At 45.2% G+C, this 22,488-nt stretch overlaps 2 protein-coding genes and 1 long non-coding RNA gene across 4 annotated transcripts in view; 2 read left to right on the top strand and 1 right to left on the bottom strand.

Moving 5' to 3' along the window:
* The window catches only part of LOC127602482 (uncharacterized), a 250,228-nt gene that overhangs the window by 220,791 nt on the left and 6,949 nt on the right, over positions 1-22,488 (bottom strand). The window lies entirely within an intron of this gene.
* haus4 (HAUS augmin-like complex, subunit 4) lies at positions 553-2,728 on the top strand. The gene is made up of 9 exons (XM_052068160.1): positions 553-720; positions 828-967; positions 1,074-1,205; positions 1,315-1,455; positions 1,519-1,615; positions 1,715-1,860; positions 1,969-2,099; positions 2,197-2,265; positions 2,361-2,728. The coding sequence occupies exons 1-9, from the start codon at positions 654-656 to the stop codon at positions 2,545-2,547; spliced, it is 1,110 nt and encodes a 369-aa protein (XP_051924120.1). The 5' UTR covers positions 553-653; the 3' UTR covers positions 2,548-2,728.
* Positions 3,798-22,488, top strand: part of dock11 (dedicator of cytokinesis 11) — a 31,290-nt gene continuing 12,599 nt past the window's right edge. Inside the window, exons 1-31 of one of the 2 annotated variants that reach the window (XM_052067843.1) lie at positions 3,798-4,114; positions 7,772-7,888; positions 8,451-8,540; positions 9,912-9,994; positions 10,092-10,158; positions 10,961-11,056; positions 11,121-11,255; positions 11,591-11,774; positions 13,520-13,599; positions 13,890-13,973; positions 14,078-14,218; positions 14,328-14,591; positions 14,696-14,818; positions 14,911-14,993; positions 15,087-15,209; positions 15,416-15,492; positions 16,107-16,291; positions 16,372-16,437; positions 17,192-17,284; positions 18,467-18,590; positions 18,679-18,791; positions 18,883-18,966; positions 19,888-19,977; positions 20,057-20,178; positions 20,274-20,343; positions 20,415-20,540; positions 20,694-20,765; positions 20,832-20,978; positions 21,052-21,135; positions 21,223-21,334; positions 21,687-21,725. In XM_052067843.1, coding sequence (XP_051923803.1) covers positions 4,010-4,114; positions 7,772-7,888; positions 8,451-8,540; positions 9,912-9,994; positions 10,092-10,158; positions 10,961-11,056; positions 11,121-11,255; positions 11,591-11,774; positions 13,520-13,599; positions 13,890-13,973; positions 14,078-14,218; positions 14,328-14,591; positions 14,696-14,818; positions 14,911-14,993; positions 15,087-15,209; positions 15,416-15,492; positions 16,107-16,291; positions 16,372-16,437; positions 17,192-17,284; positions 18,467-18,590; positions 18,679-18,791; positions 18,883-18,966; positions 19,888-19,977; positions 20,057-20,178; positions 20,274-20,343; positions 20,415-20,540; positions 20,694-20,765; positions 20,832-20,978; positions 21,052-21,135; positions 21,223-21,334; positions 21,687-21,725 — 3,379 coding nt within the window. In that variant the 5' untranslated portion in view covers positions 3,798-4,009. The remainder of the gene's footprint in view (positions 4,115-7,771; positions 7,889-8,450; positions 8,541-9,911; positions 9,995-10,091; positions 10,159-10,960; positions 11,057-11,120; positions 11,256-11,590; positions 11,775-13,519; positions 13,600-13,889; positions 13,974-14,077; positions 14,219-14,327; positions 14,592-14,695; positions 14,819-14,910; positions 14,994-15,086; positions 15,210-15,415; positions 15,493-16,106; positions 16,292-16,371; positions 16,438-17,191; positions 17,285-18,466; positions 18,591-18,678; positions 18,792-18,882; positions 18,967-19,887; positions 19,978-20,056; positions 20,179-20,273; positions 20,344-20,414; positions 20,541-20,693; positions 20,766-20,831; positions 20,979-21,051; positions 21,136-21,222; positions 21,335-21,686; positions 21,726-22,488) is intronic. The other variant, XM_052067850.1, reaches the window with a different exon arrangement.

A 22,488-nucleotide genomic window follows, 5' to 3' on the forward strand; every position in this document is an offset into this window, starting at 1 on the left:
AAAAATGGACTCAAACATGTTGATTGGGTAAGGTACAGTTACACACAGCACCATAAGTGAAGCAACAAGCAGACCAGGTATAGACCAGGACTGATTGGAGAAGCTCACACATGAGGGGGAAGACCTCATTGATACTGTGGAGCTCATGTGCACTTGGGCTGAGGATTTGCACAGCAGAGTGTGCAGAGTGTAAGATATTTGAAGAACTGTAAGTTCTAACCGTAGTTAGAATAGAATAGAATAGAATACCCATTTATTAATAACTGTAGTATAAAAATTCGAATGCTACTCCTCTGTATGATACAAAAAGAATAAAGAAGGAAAACACATAAACATATTGCAAATGAAAATAATGAAATAATTTGAAGCAATTTAGGCAATTGAAAGTCCTCTTTATTTTTGTTTAGTTGTTTTAATGTAAAGTCCTCTTCCATGCATATTTTGCGACGTCACACGAACTGAAAAAACACTTCACACGCGTCGATTTTGTATTCTCCCGTCTTCTCGCGAGAAATAAGCAGCGTCCCAAAGCGTTTGTTACCTCGTGTCTCTATTTGGCCAATCAGAAGGCCTTTCTCAGGCGCGCTGCTTGAATCAGGAAGTTGTCTCCCTCCCGGTAAGACAGGAGAAAAATAAGCAAATTTCAGCCAAAAATGGGTGATGAATCGGTGGTCGCTGGCGGATTGGCGTTTGGTAACGATGACAATGTCTACAAACAGGGTGAGAAAACAGACTCGTGTTGTTTAGTTGGTTTGCCAGTGTGATCAAATGCACTCGCGCTTGCTAACAAGATGTTAGTAACTGTATGTCGTTGGACTTCCCCGCAGTTTTGGCCTCTTTTCCACTTTGTGACATGACAGAGGAGGACCTGAGCCAGAACCCCCAATTTTATAAACTCATGACCAGTCTGGCACATCATGTGGATAAAACTGGACTGACTCGCCCACTGAAAACGGATCTGGAGAAGGTATAAACAGGCATTCATAGAGTAAACTCCATCTGCAACATGTTTTTGTCCCTGTCAAGTATAAGTTTGTTATGTTCTCCTCAGTATTTGTTCCTATTTTCTTCAGGCTGAGCAGGAACTGCTGAGCCAGCGGCGAGTCTGGCTGCAGTCCGAGAGCCTTCACAGAGCTCTGCAGGAGATGAGCCAAGACTACAGGGTCAGGAAGCATCATGCTACTGTATCGCCTGACGAGAGCATGGTATAGTACAGAACCAACATACGTTCCAGACTTGAACAAACATCTATGAGTCAGTTACAACAGGTATCTTCTGTGTAGTTAACATGTCTCCTTTTTCACATGTTCTCAGCTTTACGAGACAATGGAGAAGTGCCTTCTTGTGACCCAGTGTGCAAGAAAGCTGGATCCTAGCAACACCACCAATAAGGACCGGCCTTCCATTCTGGGTTTGACCCCGCAAGATGTCATGGCGCTCATGCCTTCTGAGAAAGTATGTGATCAAAACACACTTTAGTAATGTGTGGATTGTGCCAATGTTGCTTGTAATTTGCAGAATATACAAAGAATGAAGCAGATTTTACCCGAAGAGCTGGAGAAACACCTCAAGACCAAATGTTTTAGTTTCCTCTCCTACTATCGACCTGAATGGGGTGTGCTTCCTTTTTCACACATAAATGAATCATATGATGATAGCTACTTGTGTATGTGTTAAGAGTGTTGAATTTCATTGTGTTATTATTTTTGCTTAGAGAGACAGAGTGACTCTCTGAAGAGCAGTCAGTTGTCTCATCTCTCTGCGCAACTGGATGAAGACAAAAAAAAAGTTGAGTGTCTGAAGGAAAGCTCCTGGGAAAAGAGAGCGCTCCTCCAAAGGCAGACACAACTATACCTTTCTGTAAGATGCATTCAGGACATTTTGTATTCATTACAGAAACTCATTCGTTGCAAATAGTTTGAAAAAGTGCATAGGTTGGTATTTCAAACTGGTATTTCCACCCTGCAGGAGATGACAAATTGTGTCAAGCTTCTTCAGTCTTTCATCCTGGAGAACCGCTTGAAAATCCAGCCTGATTTGGACAGGAAGAAGTTGGACTACTTTGAAGGCAAATGCGAATTAATTTTGCAAAAAATCATGTAAGCGGTCGAATCTCCATCTCCTAATGGGTTGGCCTGTGTTTTCAGTTTAAAAATGAATAAATAATTTATCTGATTATTCCTTCATAATTTTTAGGGCTGAAATGGTTGCAATTCAGCTGGAAACCTACACAACTGAGTCGATTTCCGCCCACAAAGAAATAAGGCAAAAAGACTTTTGGGAAATAGAATTTTGAACATTACAGCCTGCTTTTGAAAAACATGTGGTTCATTTGTTTTCTTCTTATGCCTGAATTACAGAAAAACCCTGGAGTTGGAGCTGGCAGACTGCCAGGCGGAGAAACAGGTTTTAGAGTCAACTTTGTCTTCCTTTCAGATCTTGGGCAAGGAATTTGAGGCTCTGGCTGCAGAGTATGGGGAATTACGAGAGAAAATTGAAATAAAAAAATGGGCTCAGAAGGAATTTACCAAGTACAATGCCAAGTGATGATCCTACCTGAAATGGGGTTAGCAAACACTCAATGTGATCAAAACCCCCTCAGAATGTTTTGAATATATTTGTACAGCATTGGATTCAATCTTTGTAATATTTGTTCATGGATTTACTTACTGTATACTTTCCTTGTGTTCCCATCATGTACTGAATGAATAAACATGAAACAAGAGTACATTGCCTTTAAATTTGATGTATTATGGTCCAGGTATACTACACATTAGTGCGAGATCATCCAATTTCAATTAGACTTGACCAGACTCTGATCGGATTGGCAGAAATTTTGCTTTTTGTGCAAAATCAGTGATTGGCATCGTTTGCCCATCAATCAATGATGTCATTGATTGGATCTGAAAAACAAGATATGACAGCAAACACGTTCTCGTTCACCCCAAGAATGAAGTGATGCTATCCGTAATAATCCAAGGTTTCTGCGCATATATGGTTGGATATTTTTGCAATATTTTAAAACTTGTAGCATTTAGTGGTGGAGGGCGGTTTTTTTTAGGATAATTTTTGGGGCTTATTTGAAAATGTTGCCAATTAATTTCGCTGCGTCTCCTTTTTATGCAAATTTCAGATGTTCGTGGCATAGTCTTATCCCACCTCACCGAATAGCAGGGGTCGACTACAGTAAATAAACAAGTTGTATAAATGGGTTGGTGCGCTATTCTGATCGGTGATCGTTTATTTATTTTTAACTTGGTGATCGTCTTTAACGTTCTGATTGTGGAAAGCCCAATTTCAATGAATTGCTCGAAAAATTATTCATTTACTCCAAATATGCATTATTTGCAGCCACACATGGAGACATCCAACAATAAAATGTTTTTGCACGAAATAGCAGAAAGTCCCATCGACCTGTTTCCGCCTTCTGCCATACATAAAACGAAATGATAGCTTTATTCAACAGGACATGCCCCAATTTCACTAAACTTAAACTACGTGTGAAATTTTTGTTTGGTGTTGTGCTGTAACATTTTTGTCAAAAACAGTATGTGTCTTGCTTCGGAACCCCGGGAAACACCGCTAATAAAAGTAATAACAAACGTGAGAAACGGAATGCTATGTAGTGCACAGTAACCTCCACAAGAGGGCAGCATTCTCCAGGGAAACATTCCAATCAAACCCCGGTGACATTTTATTTTCGCTGCACGCCGGTCGTGGGTGAGAAAAGCCGTTTTTTCTCAACCATCTCTTGAGTCTCGCTAGATTTTCCAGCGACAACAACCAGAAGTGCGTGTATGGGGAGCCGGAAGTGAGCGCGAGGAAAGCATCCCGCTTGGCCACTCCCCCTTTTGGCCTCCTCTCATCAGCATCACGAGAAGCGGCCGCCCCGCCTCGCGACGTCGAACCGCTGCCGCTGCCTGGCTGTCCCACAACTGGCCGCCGGGACACGCGTCGTGGGTATTTATATATACATACAGTATACATCTCGAAATCACTTTGGATCGCTATGTCTGAGGTCCGGAAATTCACCAAGAGGCTCAGCAAACCCGGGACGGCAGCGGAAGTCCGGCAGAGCGTGTCTGAGGCGGTGAGGAGCTCCGTGGACCCGGTGGTGAGCAATGAGAGTCTTTTTTTTTTACCCAAGCTAATATGCTTTATTACGCCAAGAAACAGAGGCATCCCCGCTCGAAGAAGCAGCCCCTTATTGTAATTTTTTTCAATCTTTTGTACCTCCACGAAAGTTGAAATTTGCATTGAAGTAGCATCAAAATGGACGGGGGGAAAGTACTGAAATGTTTTGTAGTGTCCATCCACTGATAAAGTGCATGGAAACACAATTTCGTTCAGTCTCCCGCACCTCCTTTTGTCTGCCAGTTGGACAGGACATTCTTGCCTTGTCATGTCTGATGGACTCAGCCACATGGTGCAGTGAAGCACAGTGTCACTATGGCCTCATTCATTCATATGTAGCGGTTTTTTTTTCACGAGTTAATAGCAGCCATAGCTAGCTGCAGTCATGAGGGGATTAGGCGGTCAGTGGTTTGAGGCAATCGTAGAATAACCCTGCTGACCCAGCACTGTGGTTGTGCGCGGATTTGGTTCCACTGTGTCAAAAGCACTGCTTTGCTTACTCTGATCAATGATCACCTGGAAAGTGCCCCTTTTTGTCGAGCGTAGTACTGGTTTTATAAGGTAGAGCCTATGGTGGTGGATTGATGATTTCGATGTGACATGAGAATGCAGTTTGGAGATTTGGAGGGAATTCCCTCAAATGTACTTCCTGTGACTGTGTGTTCAGCAATGTCCTCTCTTTTTGCCCCTCGAGGGTATTTTTGTGGTCTGTTGCTGTATGCTTAGACTCCTTGTTTGGTTGTCTGAACTGGGGTTATAATACTTTATGATTTATAATTTTAAGATAAGATGAGAAAGCCTTTATTTGTTTCACAATGGAGAAATTCCCAATTTACAGCAGCAAAATTATGAAAGGGAGAAAGTTGAAGACGAGAAGTATATAAATAAATATAAAATACAAATATAAGCATATTAAAAATGGGTGAGTGGGGGTGAGTCCAGGTTTTTAGGACCGTCTATTTAATAGCCTGACAGCAGTCGTCAGTTTATTTTTATTCGCTTTAGCATTAGTTCTAGTTTTGGTTTGTTTGTTTTTTTGTTTTTTAAAGGGGAAGTCAAGTCCAAAATTGTCTCGATAATAATATGTTCTCTTGACCCTTACTAGCATGGCATTCCGATTAATTTTCCGTTTGTGAAATATGAGTTTAAGTAGTAAAAGCCCCCCCCTAATTTATCCATCTCAAGGGGCGGCCATTTTGTCACTTCCTGTCACCTGCAAATGACATCGCAGTTGCTCAGGTTTCAACAGTTTTCTGAGTTTGCTCATGAGGTTTTGGCAAGCCGAGGCGTGATTGGCCGTTACCTGAGCCCTGAGCAACTGTGAGTCATTTCCAGTCGACAGTATGTCGCAAAATGGTCACCCCCTTGGGATGAATAAGAAGTGCTGGATTTCGATGCTTAATTCGTAATCCACGTCAATGCAATATTAATCACAACACTGTGTTTACACTAGCGGGAACGCATTATTGTAAACACCATTTTTGACTTGACCTTGGTGTGCAAAAAAAAAAAACCATCACTGAGTATTGTGTAATAAAGTCAACTGCAAATCTCAGACTCTTTGACCTTCCTTTTTCTATATAACGAAACAAACGTTTCACTATAATTGTAGTTAGTTTAACTTTTGTGAGTGTGTGATGCAGTTGAGTTAGTTTGTGTAAGAGCATTTTAATTTTATTCCGTTTCAATATTTTCTTGCAATGTTACCTTTAGTTAGTGTGTTCGTTTTAGTTAACAATAACATACTAAAGGCAGTGTTTGTCCCGTATATGCACATTACAACTACCGTATTAAGATAAGATAATAAGATAAGATATCCTTTATTCGTCCCACAGTGGGGAAATTTACAGCCTCCAGCAGCAAGAATGTATGTAGAAAGAAGAAAGAGAAAAAAAACAACAAACATCTTTCAATTAAATGCAATATGAACACAAAATGGATAAATCGCAGTACTATTTACAATTTTCCTTCACATCATTTAATTATTATTATTATTATGATTGTTATTTTTTTTATTCATCAGCCTGACAGCAGTCGGTAGGAACGAGCGTCGGTATCTCTCCTTCTTGCAGCGCGGGTGTAACAGTCTCTGGCTGAAGGAGCTACCCAAGTGCTGTCAGGGCGGGCTGGAGGGGGTGGGAGGGACTGGCCATCATAGCTTTTAGCTTAGTTAGCATCCTTCTGTTGCCCACCTCCTCCAGAGTGTCCAGGGAGCAACCCAGGACAGAACTGGCCTTCCTGACCAGTCGCTCCAGTCTCTTTCTGTCCCGGGCTGAGATGCTGCCTGACCAGCAGACAATGCCATAATGGATGGCCGAGGCCACCACCGAGTTGTAGAACGTCTTAAGGAGTGACCCCTGAACCCCAAAAGACCTCAGTTTCCTGAGTAGGAAGAGTCGGCTCTGTCCTTTCCTAATCAGGGTGTCCGTGTTTGTAGACCAGTCCAGTTTGTCGTTCAGAAGAACACCAAGGTACTTGTAGGAGGTCACCCTCTCTATGTCCATACCCTGGATGTTCATCGGTGCTGGTGAGGACTTTTTCCTGCAGAAATCCACAACCAACTCCTTAGTTCTCCTAGGGTTGATCTGGAGGAGATTCTGCTGGCACCAGTCCACAAAGTCCTTTGTCAGTCCCGTGTACTCCCGATCGTCCCCTTCTGTAATGAGGCCAACAATCGCAGAGTCAGTATTAAGTAGAATCGTGATTATTCACTGGACACGGACGATGTGTACGCGTGCACAATGAGATTCATTGTATGAAGTGTGTCAGAAATGTTCCAGGACTGGTTGGATTAAAAAAAAAAAAACTCCACTCGAGGCAACAAATGATGCTTTGCTCATGTTTTTCTGCTATTGTTGTTGTTGTCTTGCTGCTGCTCATTAACTGCCCCGCTGTCGGGCTTGTCGTGCTGGTGAAAATTTTGTTTGGTGTGCTCATGAACGCACATGTTGACCTCTGGAAACCTTACCGATATCATCCACAAACCCCATGCAAGGACCTAGGTGTGTGTCCTTTATAAGCCGGTTCTTATATTCTGCTTATTACTGTATTTACACATAGGTAAAGAAAAGTAGAAAAGTCTTTTGACTGCCTGGCCCCCACTCCCGCAGTCGCCTTCTTGTGTGTAACATGATCCGCCCCGCTGGTGCTGCTCAAAGCTGGCCCGTGACTTGCGGCTCTGTGGTTGAGCTCGTTGCACATGACAGGAAGGAGAACTGCTGCTTCTGGGCCCGAGCGTGTGCGCCGACCTCAGCAGACTCTTGCTGTAAACGTTGCACACGTGTGGCCGGGCTCACAAAGTGAAAAGATGTGGAAGCATTTATTTATTTCAGTTTTTTTTTTTATCATTGCTGTCTAACTACACGGTGGAAATATGTTTTCAATTGACGTTCGCTATGCTGACAGGCAAAGGACACGACAGATTTTCTCGGACCCCCAACATGCTTAGACAAGCGAGGATGAACCTCACTTCTCTCGGAAACTCAAAAAGTGGAAGTTATAAGATGGCATCCTGTGTTACTTTGCCTCCGTTTTCATGTGTTCACATTTCCATTTCCATTATGACTTCAGGGTAGACTTCAGAACGCAACACAACTGTCTGACTTGAACCCCCCTCCACCCTCCCCTCCCTACCCAGGAGCAGCCCAAATTTATCGAGCCTCTGGACTATGAGGCCGTGGTGTTCCAGAGAAAGGCTCAGATCCACAGCGACCCCCAACGAGACCTGCTGCTCTGCCCCGTCGACGATGTTTCGGTGATGTTTTGTTTCTTCTGTCCGCTTGAATGAGGTGCAGCTGCGAGCCGATTGGCTGACACAAAAAAAGGGGGGGGGGCAACCAGTGACGGGAGGGAAAAGACATATAAGACAGTCTTACTCAACCAGACTTTGGATTGACACACTCCTAAAAATGTCATGAACTGCGTGAAATGAGCCTCTTCTTTATGGAAAAGAACATTTCCATTCATAATAAAGTTTTGGAGCGACAATCTACAATTGGGAAAGTACAATCAGCGTCTACCATTGAGGGGAGTTTTTGCTCCAATACTAACAACAAACACATGATTTCCTTTTTTGCTGTTTTGGAGTCCAAATTGGACCAAACAGAGGTAGGTTTCACCCCCCCCCCCCCCCAAAAAAAAACTTCTCTAAAATAAGGTCCAACGCAATGTAGCCAGACAGCACATGTGTTTTGATTTATTCAGAAAACTGACTCTGAGACAATCTTGTGACGCTTGTATCTTTTCCACTCAAGTATTTTTAGATTTTTAATTTATTTTGGGGGGGGGGGGGGGGGGTTCTCACCGTGTGCACGCAGGAGTCCCAAATATCCAGACAGAGGCGGACCGTGGTTCCCTCTGTGCCCCAGAATGCTGAGCGGGAAGCCAAGAGTCTCTTTGCCAAAAAGGTACGACAGCGCTAACTGCTAAAATGTGTGCTAGTTGAAAGGATCATGACGTAGAAGAACATTGCTTGAGTTTCAAGAATGGGTTGAAAGTGAAAGTCAACACCCCCCCAAAAAATGTTCTACGTGTCTCCCCGATTCAACCACGTCATTCTGATTCATAGTGAGTTTGTGGCAAAATCCACCCTGTTTTTACCCATTTCAGGGAGCGGCCATTTTGCCACTTCATGACGACTGAAAATGACACGGCGCACCTCTTCGGGAGCAACTGTGATGTCATTTTCAGTGGACGGGGGGGATTTTACGGCTTAACATTAATCAGTTTGCCGTGTTTAGACTTGTGGGGCTGCCTAGAACATATTATTGTAAACAATAAAGAAATAAAAAATGGGGCTTTACTTCCCCTTTAAGGAAAGCATGCAGCATGAGCGAAGCTTCGTAGTCATAACTGGCAGGCACTTTAAGTTGTGTCATTTTTTTAGTAGACTTCTGCCACGCTGCGTTAAACAGATCCGCGTGTCCTTGTCATCTGCTCGAAGAAGCGCTATTAAAGCTGGTTTAGGTGAGGTTTCCCCAATAAGTGCAAGGAGGCCCTTTTTTTTCCAACAATGCCCCAGAAACAACTCAACTTTAGTCCGGGCCCAGTGAGTCACAGTCAGAGGACAGCATTTTCCAAGTTCAGCCAAGACTATCGATTAGCAAAGTTGACGATTTCGACGATCGTCCGTAATTGCAACAAAATCACGAGGCCAACAGTTTGAAAGATGAATGGAAGGAAGCAACGGCTGACGTTGGCTCTCACTCGGTCGGGGAAGGGAGTCTCCTGGACCAAGTTCAGCCAAGACTACCGATTGGCAAAGTTGACGATTTCACCAAGACTATCGTTTGGCAAAGTTGACGATTTCGACGATCGTCCGTAATTGCAACAAAATCATGAGGCCAACAGATTGAAAGATGAACGTAAAGGCTTTCGTGGTGTGGGGCATCCTGACCTGGACAACTGAATGGGGGGTTGGGGGGTTGGGGGGTAACAATTGGGGCTTTACTTCCCCTTTAAGGAAAGCATGCAGCAAGAGCGAAGCTTCGTAGTCAAAACCGGCAGGCACATTAAGTTGTGTGATTTTTAGTAGACTTCTGCCAAGCTGCGTTAAACAGATCCGCGTGTCCTTGTCATCTGCTCGGAGAAGCGCTATTAAAGCTGGTTTAGGTGAGGTTTCCCCCAATAAATGCAAGGAGGCCCTTTTTTTTTTCCAACAATGCCCCAGAAACAACTCAACTTTAGTCCGGGCCCAGTGAGTCACAGTCAGAGGACAGCATTTTCTTGCAATGGTGTGCTCCTGTTATTAGATGCGTGTTTGTTTGTGTGTCTGGCAGTGCATCAACATGTACAAGACCGACTGGCATGTCATCAACTACAAATACGAGGCCTATTCTGGTGACTTCCGCATGCTACCGAGGTAAGGTGGGAGGGGAAGTTGCGTTTACTATCGCGGTGGTGGTTTGCAGCGGAGTCGAAGTGAAAAGCTGCCTCTCTCTTTCTCTGTCTTACCGTAGCAAAGGCCTCAAGGCAGACAAGCTAGCGGCTCACGTGTTCGAGGTTGATGAAGATGCCAAAGATGAGGTACGGCATGCATGGGGGGGGGCTCATTTGACGTAACCGAGCTTTCGATCATCACGCGTGCTTGAGTCCGGGAAGCAATGCGATCACACAGGGCCGTAAAACCAGAAAGCCTCTGTTAATGTTCTATAAATAGCCCTTATTGACCCCCCACCCCGCCCCCGCCCCCTTCTGGCCGGATGCGCATGGATTCAAATGGAGAAATTGGAGAAAATAAAGGCCGCTCTGTCACAGGGGGGCGGGCAGGCGGACGCGTGGTGGGCTCTGTTGCTTCATGAAACCGCATCATTGCCAGCGTTCCAATAATTTAGTATTTTTCAAATTTGTTTTATTTTTTTTTTAATTCACTTAATTTTGAAGTATTTTTAGAGCAGTCTGTTGTTATTGGTTTATTTTTTTTTCAAAAATGCTTTGTTTTAGTTTAGGTTTATTAGTTTTCATTTTATTTAATAATTATAATTTATTTTAAATATTACATGTCGAGTGCAAGATATCTTCTGTCGGCATGTAGAGCAAGAGCGAGCTAAATGCATTGAAAATGAACCTCAAAAACTCACGTGTCATATTAACTAACAAAAACAATGGACATTTTTTTGCTGTAACCATAGTTTTAGTTAGCACTGGCAAAACATAGTTTCACTTGGTTTTAATTCTTGGTCACAAGCATTTTCGTTGCCGTTTCATGTCATTGAAAATAGTTGTTCAATTATGTTTCGTGACAGTTTTAATTCCTCTTTTTGAAATATCCTCGACGGCGCATTTCCGAGAAATAACAACATTGATATGGTGTGTTTGTGTGCGTCAGGACACGTCGTCGCTGTGCTCCCAGAGGGGCGGCATCATGAAGCAGGGCTGGCTTCAGAAAGCCAACATTAACAGCAGCCTGTCTGTCTCCATGAGGGTGAGTCGCCATCGCCATCACCACCACGACAACAGACCTTCCACGCCAACCGTGGTCCTTGCAGGTGTTCAAGAGGAGGTACTTCTACCTGTCCCAGCTCCCGGACGGTTCCTACATCCTCAACTCGTACAAGGACGAGAAGCACTGCAAGGAAACCAAAGGCTCCATCTACTTGGACTCTTGCATCGATGTCATTCAGGTCGCCGGAGCGTGATTTGCACTTTTGAGTTTACGACAGCACCATCCACTCGATTTTCTTTTTTTTAAATTTATTTATTTGACATGGGGGGGCTTTAAATCTGCTTCTCCTCATGCCAGCTGCCAGAAAGCTTTTTCTTAGATGAAGCTACTCACAAGATGAATGGGAAAAGACTCATTCAGGCTAATGGCCCCGATGGGAAATCTTGTAATTTATTCCTGCCTGTGTGGATTAAGTCCCAATGCCTCCCCCAGCGTTGATCGATAATATGAGTTTGTGAATCCTGACCCGCCTCTACCTTGTCCAAAGTACATAAATCTCCCCTTCTCCTTCAGAGCCCGAAAATGCGTCGGAACGGCTTTGAGCTGAAGATGCAGGAGCGCTACAGCCACTTTCTGGCGGCCGACAGCGAAGCGGAGATGGAGGAGTGGGTGATGACGCTCAAACAGGCCCTGCAGAACAGTACTGAGGCCTGCCAGGAGAGGAGGAATGGAGGCGAGTCCTCGGATGGGGCCTTGGGTGAGGCGAGGGGAAAGCCATTTTGAAAAATAATCCAATTTAGATTTTTTTTTTAAACTCAACATTGCAATATTTTTTTTCAAGGCCCTCGTCCCATGTAATTTTATTATATGTATTTTTTGGGACAAACACAGGCAGTAAGTTAATATGTATTACAAAAAACATTTATTGTTGTTTTGTTCTTATAGGCAAGGCAAAGCAGCTTTATTTATATACATTCATTCATTTCATCTTCCGAGCCGCTTGATCCTCACTAGGGTCGCGGGGGGGTGCTGGAGACTATCCCAGCTGTCTTCGGGCAGTAGGCGGGGGACACCCTGAATCGGTTGCCAGCCAATCGCAGGGCACACAGAAACGAACAACCATTCGCACTCACACTCACACTCACACCTAGGGACAATTTAGAGCGTTCAATCAGCCTGCTACGCATGTTTTTGGAATGTGGGAGAAAACCGGAGCACCCGGAGAAAACCCACGCAGGCCCGGGGAGAACATGCAAACTCCACACAGGGAGGCCGGAGCTGGAATCGAACCCGGTACCTCTGTACTGTGAAGCCGACGTGCTAACCACTGGACTACCGGGCCGTATTTATATACAGTATAGCACATTTCATACACAAGAAAACTCAATGTGCTTCACATAAGCAAGGAAACAACACCACGTTTTTAACAAACATAAGTTAATGACACTGGGAAGCGAAGCAGAGAAAAACAAGGAGCTTACAAAAAATGACTTCAAGAATATATATTACACATTAGAAAAAAAACCATTCAAAACTAAGGATATAAAGTAAGAGTAGGTTTCTAAAATAACTAAAAGAAAAAAGAAAGATGTCAAGTTGTTAAGAAAAGCTAAATCAGAGGCACGGGGGAGGGGGGAGGGTGGGGGGGAGTGAAGTTTGGAAGCTGGATTTAAACACATTTCTGTTGGCAGCTTATTCCATTTGCGTACAGCACAACAGCTACATGCAGCTTCGCCATGTTTACTTTCAAGTCTGGGCTCCACTACTTGACCCGAGTTTGTAGAGTTCAAAGCCCTACTGGGCTTGTATTCAAGATATTATAAGAATACTGTAGACCCAAAGACAGTTTATTGATCTACTTCAGTTTACAATTATTACCCACCAATTTGGCTTTTAGCCATTTCAAGCATTCACTATGACAACTGGGGCCTGGTAGTGGGCTTCACAGTGCAGAGGTACCAGGTTCGATTCCAGCTCCGGCCTCCCTGTGTGGAGTTTGCATGTTCTCCTTGGGCCTGCGTGGGTTTTCTCCGGGTGCTCCGGTTTCCTCCCACATTCCAAAAACATGCCTGGCAGGCTGATTGGACGCTCTAAATTGTCCCTAGGTGTGAATGTGAGCGTGGATGGTTGTTAGCTCTGTGTGCCTTGCGATTGGCTGGCAACTGATTCAGGGTGTCCCCCGCCTACTGCCCGAAGACGGCTGAGATAGGCTCCAGCACCCCCCCCCCCCCCCCCCCCCCCCCCGGCGACCCTAGTGAGGATTAAGCGGTTTGGAAAATGGATGGATGGACTATGACAACGTCAGCAAATTCAAGTGTCATAAGTCAGATTCCAACAATGACGCAAACAAATCCAGGGCTTCGTCATTTCCACTTACCATGAAAAAAATGAAATGTAAACGGGTCATTGTTTAACCCGACAAGAAATGATTTAGTCTCCATCATGACTGATCCCCCCCGCCCGCCCACCTCCCTTACCCCCACCACTGCCCTATCCAATCAGATGATGACAGCACCAGCCAAGGTAAAAGTGAGAGCCCGCCAGAAGGTCTGGGGAGGAACCTGCAACCCGAACTCACAAAGGTACAGATCCTGCGCTGCTTTAGTGTGTATACAAAGGCAGAATTGCTCAATTTTTTTTTCTTTTCGGCGTCTTTGCTGCCGAAAAGACGCCACTCAACTGTGTGGCTTTTCTATCACTGATGTAAAAGATCGCCGGTGACGGTCTGCGGAATAGACGAATAAATAGTTGGGTGGGGTTAGCATATGTTTGCACATTGTTGGTCCATTTTTCTTTTGAGATGCCTTAGTAACGCATCCTCATTGAAACGGATCCCAGAAACGTCTCTCAACCTTTTTTTTTTTGTGTGTAGTACGCGAGGGAGACAGACCAGCTCAATAAGATCAACCGGAACGAAGGCAGGCAAAAGCTTTTCTCTCTGGACCCTGAGACACAGGTAGGGGTGGGAGGTGGTGGTGGGGGGGGGGGGGGGTGCTCGTCCCGTTATTTATTAATGTGTTGACCGTATAACCATTTGATCTTTTCTCATCCTCTCCACAGAGGCTGGATTTCTCCGGCATCGAGCCGGACGTGAAGCCGTTCGAGGAGCGCTTCGGCCGGCGTATCGTGGTTGGCTGCCACGATCTCACCTTCAGTCTCCAGGGCTGTGTTAGCGAAAAGGGCGACGGCGTCCTGACCAACGTATGCCGTCGCTCTTTCGCTTTATTTGTCTGTTAAATTCGCCAACAATGAAGAACAGCCCCCGCGCCCCCACCCCGCCCCCTCAGCCTTCCCTCTTGCTCATTTTCAGGTGGAGCCCTTCTTCATCAGCCTGGCGCTTTTTGACATCTCCAAAAACTGTAAGATCTCCGCCGACTTCCATGTGGACCTCAACCCGCCCTGCGTGAAAGAAATGCTGACCGACACCGTGGGCCAGCCGTCGCCTTGCTCGGACTCCGAGGGAGGCGGCAGAGGAGGAGGAGGCGGGCCTTTAATGAGCGGCGACCCGGCAAATGGGGACTGCCTGCCTGTCCTTCAAAGAGTGTCAGAGGCTCTGCTGCATTTCCCTACGCAGGTATACAAACGTGGCCGTAAGCGTCGATCGGGGACGAGAGTTCAAGGGCAAAGCTGACCTGAAGCTCGCAACAGATTTCGCCAGCGTCTTCTCTTCTACTCCAGGCCATTTTTTCCGTCACCAACCCCCATGCAGACATCTTTCTGGTGGCCCGTGTGGAGAAGGTGTTGCAAAATGGCATCACCAATTGCGCCGAGCCATACATCAAGACCTCCGACATCAACAAGGTCCTTTGTTTCCCCTAAAAAGACACTTCATATACGGAACGTCATGCTCACGGCTGATCGTCTCGTATGCCGTCCTCTCCATGTCATCTCAGACCGCTCAGAAGGTCCTCAAGGCAGCTAAACAGACGTGCCAACGCCTGGGCCAGTACAGGATGCCCTTTGCTTGGGCTGCGAAGTAAGACGGTGGCAAATTCCAAACATTCCATCAAGATGAGAATTTCAGATGTTGCTGCAATGTGTCCCCCCCCCCCCCCCCCACCCCCGCCAGGCAGGTGTTTAAGGACGCTCAGGGCAGTCTCGACATGGACGGTAAGTTTTCCCCTCTTTACCGCCAGGACGGCGGAAAAATCTCCACCGATGACATCATCAAGCTGCTGGCTGACACCAGGAAGTGAGTCACGGACACTCCCGTACTATTTTAGCTTTTATAATCCCACTGGAAATGTCTTTTCCTCCCCATGCAGTATTTTATTTTATTTTATTTTATTTTTATTTTTATTTTTATTTATTTATCTATTTATTTATTTATTTATTTATTTTGCATTTTATTTTTTTATTATTATTATAATATATTATTTTATTTTGTCTTGATTCCAGACCTGAGAAGAGCAAGCTCCAGACCATCCCGGGACAGCTGAATGTCACCATTGAGTGTGTCCCACCTGACTTTTCAAGTATGTACTTTTTGTTGTCAACACACCGCAACCAGACTTTTTGGCATCAGCTCAATCTGGCTGCTCTATGCTTTTTTTATGGGAAAGTTATGCAGATAAGACACACCGTCTGATTGAAGTCAAGAGTGGCTATTGTCACGCCCTTATCCGGAATGGCGCAACACTATCTAAAAATCACACATTGGGGCAGCAGTGCGCTTCTGTTGCGCAATCTCTGTCTTGAGAGGGAAGTCGTGTGCTGCAATCTAACTGTTTTCGTTATTTACAGTGCATTTTTATTCAAACCCGCTTTTGCTTTTGGAACGACGGGACTTGTGGTTAAAATTGGAATGTCTGAACCCCCCGCAAAAAAATTTGTCCATTCATCATCTGGTGGAAGACAAATTCATGATAACCAGCAATTAGGCAGTGCGAGGCTTCGCTCTGATCTCTTCATGCGACGGAGAAAAAGTTCTCACACTGAGCGGATTTCATCCGCTTCAGAATACGCTTGAATTACGATCGTAAGAGATTTCGATCAAAGAATATGGCGGCACGTGCCAAGAGTCTACGATTCCTGCCATTGGAATGCAAAAAAAAAAATAAATGTGGTGTGTTCATGCTTCCCTCCCCAGACACGGTGACATCCTCTTATATTCCCGTGAAGCCCTTTGAAGAAAGCTGCGAGCGCGTATCCGTGGAAGTCGAGGAGTTCCTGCCCGAGGAGGCCAGGTACAACTACCCCTTCACCACCTACAAGAACCAACTCTACGTCTATCCCCTGCAACTCAAATATGACAACCAGAAAAGCTTCACCAAGGTGCGTGCACCTCACAATCAACGTTGCCAGGCGGAGGATTCACAGGTTTTGATTCACGCGAATGCTTTTACCTACGCTAGGCTCGAAACATTGCCGTCTGCATACAATTCCGGGATTCCGATGAAGAAGGCGCAAGCCCTTTGAAGGTGAGCGGCACGCAAAGCAACTCTGTTGGCTTTGTTGTTGGACTTTCAAAGGAAACAAGCGAAGAACGATGAACACTGCAAAAGTGTCTCAGCAGAAGTACCCTTGAAGGGGCGGGAATTAAGAAGCCAAAATGAGGGCTCAGTGTCGGTTCCTCTCCTGGAGACATGTGGCCACATGTGACAATTATTTAGGGGTGGAAAGTGCCGTCAAAACACGGGTGATTGTTGTTCGTACTTGTCCCGATTTGTTTTTTGTATCATGCTGGTTTGAAAATGCCTGCATATAAGATAGGAGGCAGCAGCTGCCCCCCCTGCCTTCAGCCCTCACACTGAAGCAGGTAATCTGGCCTGCCATCAGACTGCTTATCACCACGCCAGTCTTGCAGTTTTGCTATGATGGTACGAGGCAGCATGTTCCCACCTTCTTAAATTGGAAGCTGGAAACTCCTCCTAATACCAGTGTTGTGTCCGTTAATGTTGTTAAAAAAAAAAAAAAATAGAAGCTTCAAATTTGCTTCATGAACCAGTGGTATTTTTATGACTCCATTGTTGCTTTCAATAAAGTACTTTCAGTGTACTTTTTAGCCCAATGTTGAAGACAGAGAGTGCCATATAGAGGAGTCACTTTAATGCATGTCATAATTAGAACAAAGACAATGTTTTTTGGTAAAATTAGTCTGAGCCGTATAGTTTCACTCAGTCAATCAGTAAAAAATAAATAAAATAAATAAACAAATATATTTTTGTGCTTCAGTGCATCTACGGAAAACCAGGAGACTCACTCTTCACCAGCAGTGCTTATGCAGCTGTCCTGCACCACAACCAAAGTCCAGAATTTTATGATGAGGTGAGATGCTTCTGAATTTAAAATATATATATATATATATATATATATATATATATATATATATATATATATATATATATATATATATATATATATATATATATATATATATATTTTTTCACACAAATATAGAGAGAAGGAGATTTTCAGTATAAGGCAGAAGGACCCCATATGCCGCTGTTGTGAAAGCGCTATATAAATCAGCATGTATTGTATTGTATTGTATATGGCCTAAAAATTTAATGGATAGGATTGTAAGACACCCCCCCCCCCCACACACACACACAGAAATATCCCCACCCCCTGCACCGTAGTACACTGACATGCACGAGCACACAAGATTTACAACTGCATGCTTCAAATCACGGGAACCAAAACAATGCTTCAGCGCCAGATGGGTATTTACGTGTCATAGATGCCTGCCTCATAAATTCCTGAGTTCTGTTGTCAAAACATTGACTTTGAAGTTCCATTTTGCTCATTTGCTACCCCCTGGTGGACCTTCCATTGGCCTTTGTGGTGGCTCTGGAATGTTTGACCCCGGGGTGGCGAAGAGAGTAACAGGAATGGAGGATACCCATTCATCACAGTGCTATGTGTTTTTATAGAATATAAAGTACTCATTTTGGTCAATAGGTGGCAGTACAAGACCACATTTCTGCTTGGGTTACCTGAGGTAGTCGATGACTTGGAGTGTGTGCTCACAGCCATTTTCTCATAGCTAAGTCGAAGGACAACATTTTAATTGTCATTCAACTCCAGTAAGGTGACCATTTTTTAGTTACCTGAGGATTTTTAATGTGACGTCCTCATAAATCAGCCACAGAGCACAAAGTGGATGAAACTATTTTTGCCTCTCATTATTTATTTGTATCTTCGAATATTGAGAAAAGTTGTCCCGTCCACACTCCCTCTCACTTTTTAGTCGTCTATTTTTTACTTTATTTTTTTAATCAAATGGCAGGCCTTAAATGGCCCCCGGGCCATATTTTGGCCGTTTTACATGTTTCCCTCCCCCCACACACAGAATCAAATGATCACAATCATTATCAGGCTCCTGCAGAACTTGCTGATGAGCTGATCAATTGAATTCGGTTTTCCGAAAGTGGCGACTGCCACCCCGTCACAAACGCGTCAGCAAGACACGGCCTGTATATTGATTGACGTCATGATGCCACGCAGGTAAAGCTGGAGCTACCCGTCCACTTGCACGAGAAGCACCACATCCTCTTCACCTTTTACCATATCAGCTGCGAATCGAGCAGCAAAACCAGCAGCAAGAAAAGAGACGGTGTGGAGTCTCTGGGTATGTTTAGTTTTTTTTTTCTTTAAACCATTTTTTATGCACTTGACGCCTGTTGGCATTCATCATTTTCTTGCCGGTGTGTTGCCAGTCGGTTACTCCTGGTTGCCTTTGCTGAAAGACGGCAGGATGCAGTCAACAGAACTGCAGTTACCCGTCGCTGTGACCCTGCCTGCCGGATATCTGGGTCAGGACAGCAGAAAGGTTTGTGGGGGGGGAAAACAAAATAAAAACACATCACCGCATTTGGATCTTGCTAACGTGCTAACGCTGAAAAATGTCAACATCTACACAGTCTCAACCGGATATCAAGTGGGTGGAAAATGCCAAGCCGCTATTCAAAATGAGAAGCCGTGTCGTATCGACAATATATGCTCAGGTAAAAAAAAATGTAAAAAATTTAAATCTTCAAGGATGCACGTTTGCCTGGACTCTCAAAATGAGTTGTGTTAATTCATGTGTTGTTTGTGTCGGGACAAATTTCAGGATTATTCTTCCGAGATTACCCAAATTGTTGGGTTAAGATTAACTATTGGTTCCTGTGGCTCATGCAGTATGTCAACCCGATTCCTTTGGATTCCTTTTTTGTTTGTGTTGGGCCATATTCTTGGACTTGAGTTTAACCAAATTGTTGGCTCAAATGAACCCAGGGTTGAAGCTATTGGATTATCAAATTATATTTCCATGAGCAGATCTGATGAATTTTTACGATGGGCGGCTGTAACAGCTGCCAACGTACCTATGGCACTTTTTGGTGTTATTCATTCATTCATTCATTCATTCATTCATTCATTCATTCATCTTCCGAGCCGCTTGATCCTCACTAGGGTCGCGGGGGGTGCTGGAGCCTATCCCAGCTGTCTCCGGGCAGAAGGCAGGGGACACCCTGAATCGGTTGCCAACCAATCGCAGGGCACACAGAGACGAACAACCATCCATGCTCACATTCACACCTAGGGACAATTTAGAGTGTTCAATCAGCCTGCCACGCATGTTTTTGGAATGTGGGAGGAAACCGGAGCACCCGGAGAAAAACCACGCAGGCCCGGGGAGAACATGCAAACTCCACACAGGGAGGCCGGAGCCGGAATCGAACCCAGTACCTCTGCACTGTGAAGCCGACGTGCTAACCACTGGACTACCGGGCCGCCCCGGTGTTATTCATGTAACCCAAAAAGTTGTGTCGGGTTGACCCAAGTAGATTTTTGAACTAGTAACCTAGTAACATTAACCCAAATAAGGTTTTTTTTTTTGTGATTTTAGAGTGTGGCCATTTGACGGTTTGCTATTTTATCCCCAGGACCTCCATCTCCACAAATTCTTCCTGCACTGCCAACTCACGAGGAACACCTCAGAGGACAACCGGGCGGAGCTTATCAAATACCTGAAGGTCAGACTCTTGGAAGGATTTTCGGGGTGAAGATGTCGCGAATGTGCCGTGAGTTCTCCTTTCATGCCTCTGTCCTCAGTGCCTACACGCCATGGAGACGCACGTCATGGTCCACTTCCTTCCCACTGTGCTTATGCAACTTTTTGAGGTGCTCTCAACAGCCGCCAAGGAAGGCCAGGAGATTGCCGTCAACTCTCTCCGGTCAGTTCATCGCTTGCCTGTGTGAAAATGCGCCCGGGGGGGCCATCGTTTGCATTCCATAGTCACAAAGCCGGCGTCCTTCTCTGTCCCTGCAGCGTGATCATACATATCGTATCTCGATGTCACGAGGAAGGACTGGAAAACTACCTGCGCTCCTTTGTGAAGGTGTGGCTGCTCTGTGGCTTTTTATAGGACCTCGGTGTTCATTTTTTTCTTCTTCTTCGCTCTCTTCTCAGTATGTGTTTATATCCCAAAACCCCGCGCCTGGGAAAGCGGCATATCCCCACGAGGTGCTGGCCACGGCGGTCACCGCCGTCCTCAAGCAGACGGCGGATTTTAACACCAGCAACAAACTGCTCAAGGTGCGAGTTGTGATCCCGACAACGAACAGCAGGTGGCAGACTTGCCTATGAAATCACTTTTCATATCAGGCTTGCCAGTTGATTAACCTTTAGAAATTCGCTTGCCGTAATCAAAACCACTCACTTCCTCTTCTTCATTTTTTTCATCTGTAGTATTCTTGGTTCTTCTTTGAAACAATGGCCAAATCCATGGCCCAGTATTTGCAAGAGGACCACCGAATGAAGGTTGGTTTCTTCATCATGCTTGCATATGGCCGGCAAGCAATTTCATGTGACGCGACGTGCTTTCAGATGCCGCGAGCGCAGCGCTTCCCCGACACTTTCCATCAGGCCCTGCAGTCCCTGGTGCTGTCCATCATGCCTCACATCACCATTCGCCACACGGAGATCCCCGAGGAAGCCCGCTGCGTCAACCTGAGCTTGGCCAATTTCATCAAGGTGCGCGGGGCCAATTACAAACCTGTTCCCAGTACAGCTTCACTTCATCTTCTGGCCCCTTCTTGCTCCGCAGAGGTGTCTGACCTTCATGAACCGGGGATTCGCTTTCGGCTTGGTCAATCACTACATGTGCCACTTCAGTTTCAAAGATCCCAAGGTACGCGCGCTTACAGTCACTCGCAGCAAACGTGCCGCTTTTGGGTTTTTCCGGAAACACTCGTGTGCACGCGTTTCTCCTCCGCAGGTGCTGACGGAAATGAAGTTTGACTTTTTGATGGTAGTGTGCAACCATGAGCACTTCATCCCCCTCAACCTGCCCATGGCCTTTGGGCGCACCAAGCTGCAGCGGGTGCAAGGTGAGCAAACCGCACGTGTTGAACTCCGATTGAAGGCCGCAGGTCTGCCACGTCCTCACCCGCATCCCCCGCATTGATCCGCTATTAACCGTGCCACTCTCTTTGCCCACTTTGCTAGGAACGTGTTTTTAATGTCATGCAAAAAAAAAAAAAAACAAACGTTGTTGTTTTAAATGGCATTTGATTGGGCCACATAGCGCAGTGTCATCACGATCCGAATGTTGATGCATTTTCTGTACTGTAAATGCTGCACGAATGATGAATAGCATCCCCGATATCTTGATTTGTACCCAACACCCTTCCCCGTCTGTTTTTTTATTTTATTTTATTTTTTTTCCTTGCTTGTGGTCAGATTTTATTCCGTATGCGACGGAGCTTTTTGGCCCTGTAGGTAGGTGATGCTCACCGCGCCGTACCTTTACCTCTGCCTCCCGCCACGCGCGATCACCGCCACCTCCTCCGGCTCTCTGCACCCTGCACTCTCGCTTCCATTAACCCTCACTCGCCGAGTGCACGGTGCCAATGCTGAATGGATGCTTTTGTCTCGTAGAGGAGATGAGCTTTGCTTCTCTGGGAATCCACTCACATTCTTAATGGACTCGTTTCTCCCTACGGGGTCCGACGTTAACGGCGGCCCGATGGCCCGGGGCCAATATAAATGTCATAAATGAAATGAAGACATTCTTGCCTTTTTAAATATCTAATAGTCAATCATTTTAATTGTGTACACTTACATTAAACAATCATCTGCGATGCACGTTGAATTGCCGCCATTCATCGACAAATTGTGCGCTACGGACCCGCTTGCATCTTGGCCACCGAGTCAATACGCCTCACTATTTCACCCACAGGCAGGACAAACTATATGATGATAAATTTTGAGAGATATTGTTTTAAATCACAAGATCTATATACCATAAGGTGCATGGATATTTCTTAAGCGGCTGCCCTGATCTCCCATACTTGCATTCATTTTGGCCATTGAGACTCCACACACAAGATCACGTTACTATCCGCAGGTCGGCAGCATTTTGAATTTTGTTCAGTATTGTTGAAAATCCAGGCCAGCGCCAATTCTGGCAGGGCCCCCACAACTTGACTCATAAAGGTTAAATGTCGGACCCTTGTGTAAATATACAACATGTGGGACATTA

The sequence above is a fragment of the Hippocampus zosterae genome, chromosome 1 (genome assembly GCF_025434085.1).
Source record: "Hippocampus zosterae strain Florida chromosome 1, ASM2543408v3, whole genome shotgun sequence".
Lineage (NCBI taxonomy): Eukaryota > Metazoa > Chordata > Actinopteri > Syngnathiformes > Syngnathidae > Hippocampus > Hippocampus zosterae.

What these genes read in the sequence shown, in the direction of transcription:
- haus4 (XM_052068160.1), top strand. Translation starts at nt 654, where the DNA reads ATGGGTGATGAATCGGTGGTCGCTGGCGGATTGGCGTTTGGTAACGAT. An exon ending in TGAAAACGGATCTGGAGAAG is followed by an intron (nt 968 to 1,073) that starts GTATAAACAGGC and finishes TATTTTCTTCAG; the next exon opens with GCTGAGCAGGAACTGCTGAG. An exon ending in CGCTCATGCCTTCTGAGAAA is followed by an intron (nt 1,456 to 1,518) that starts GTATGTGATCAA and finishes TGTAATTTGCAG; the next exon opens with AATATACAAAGAATGAAGCA.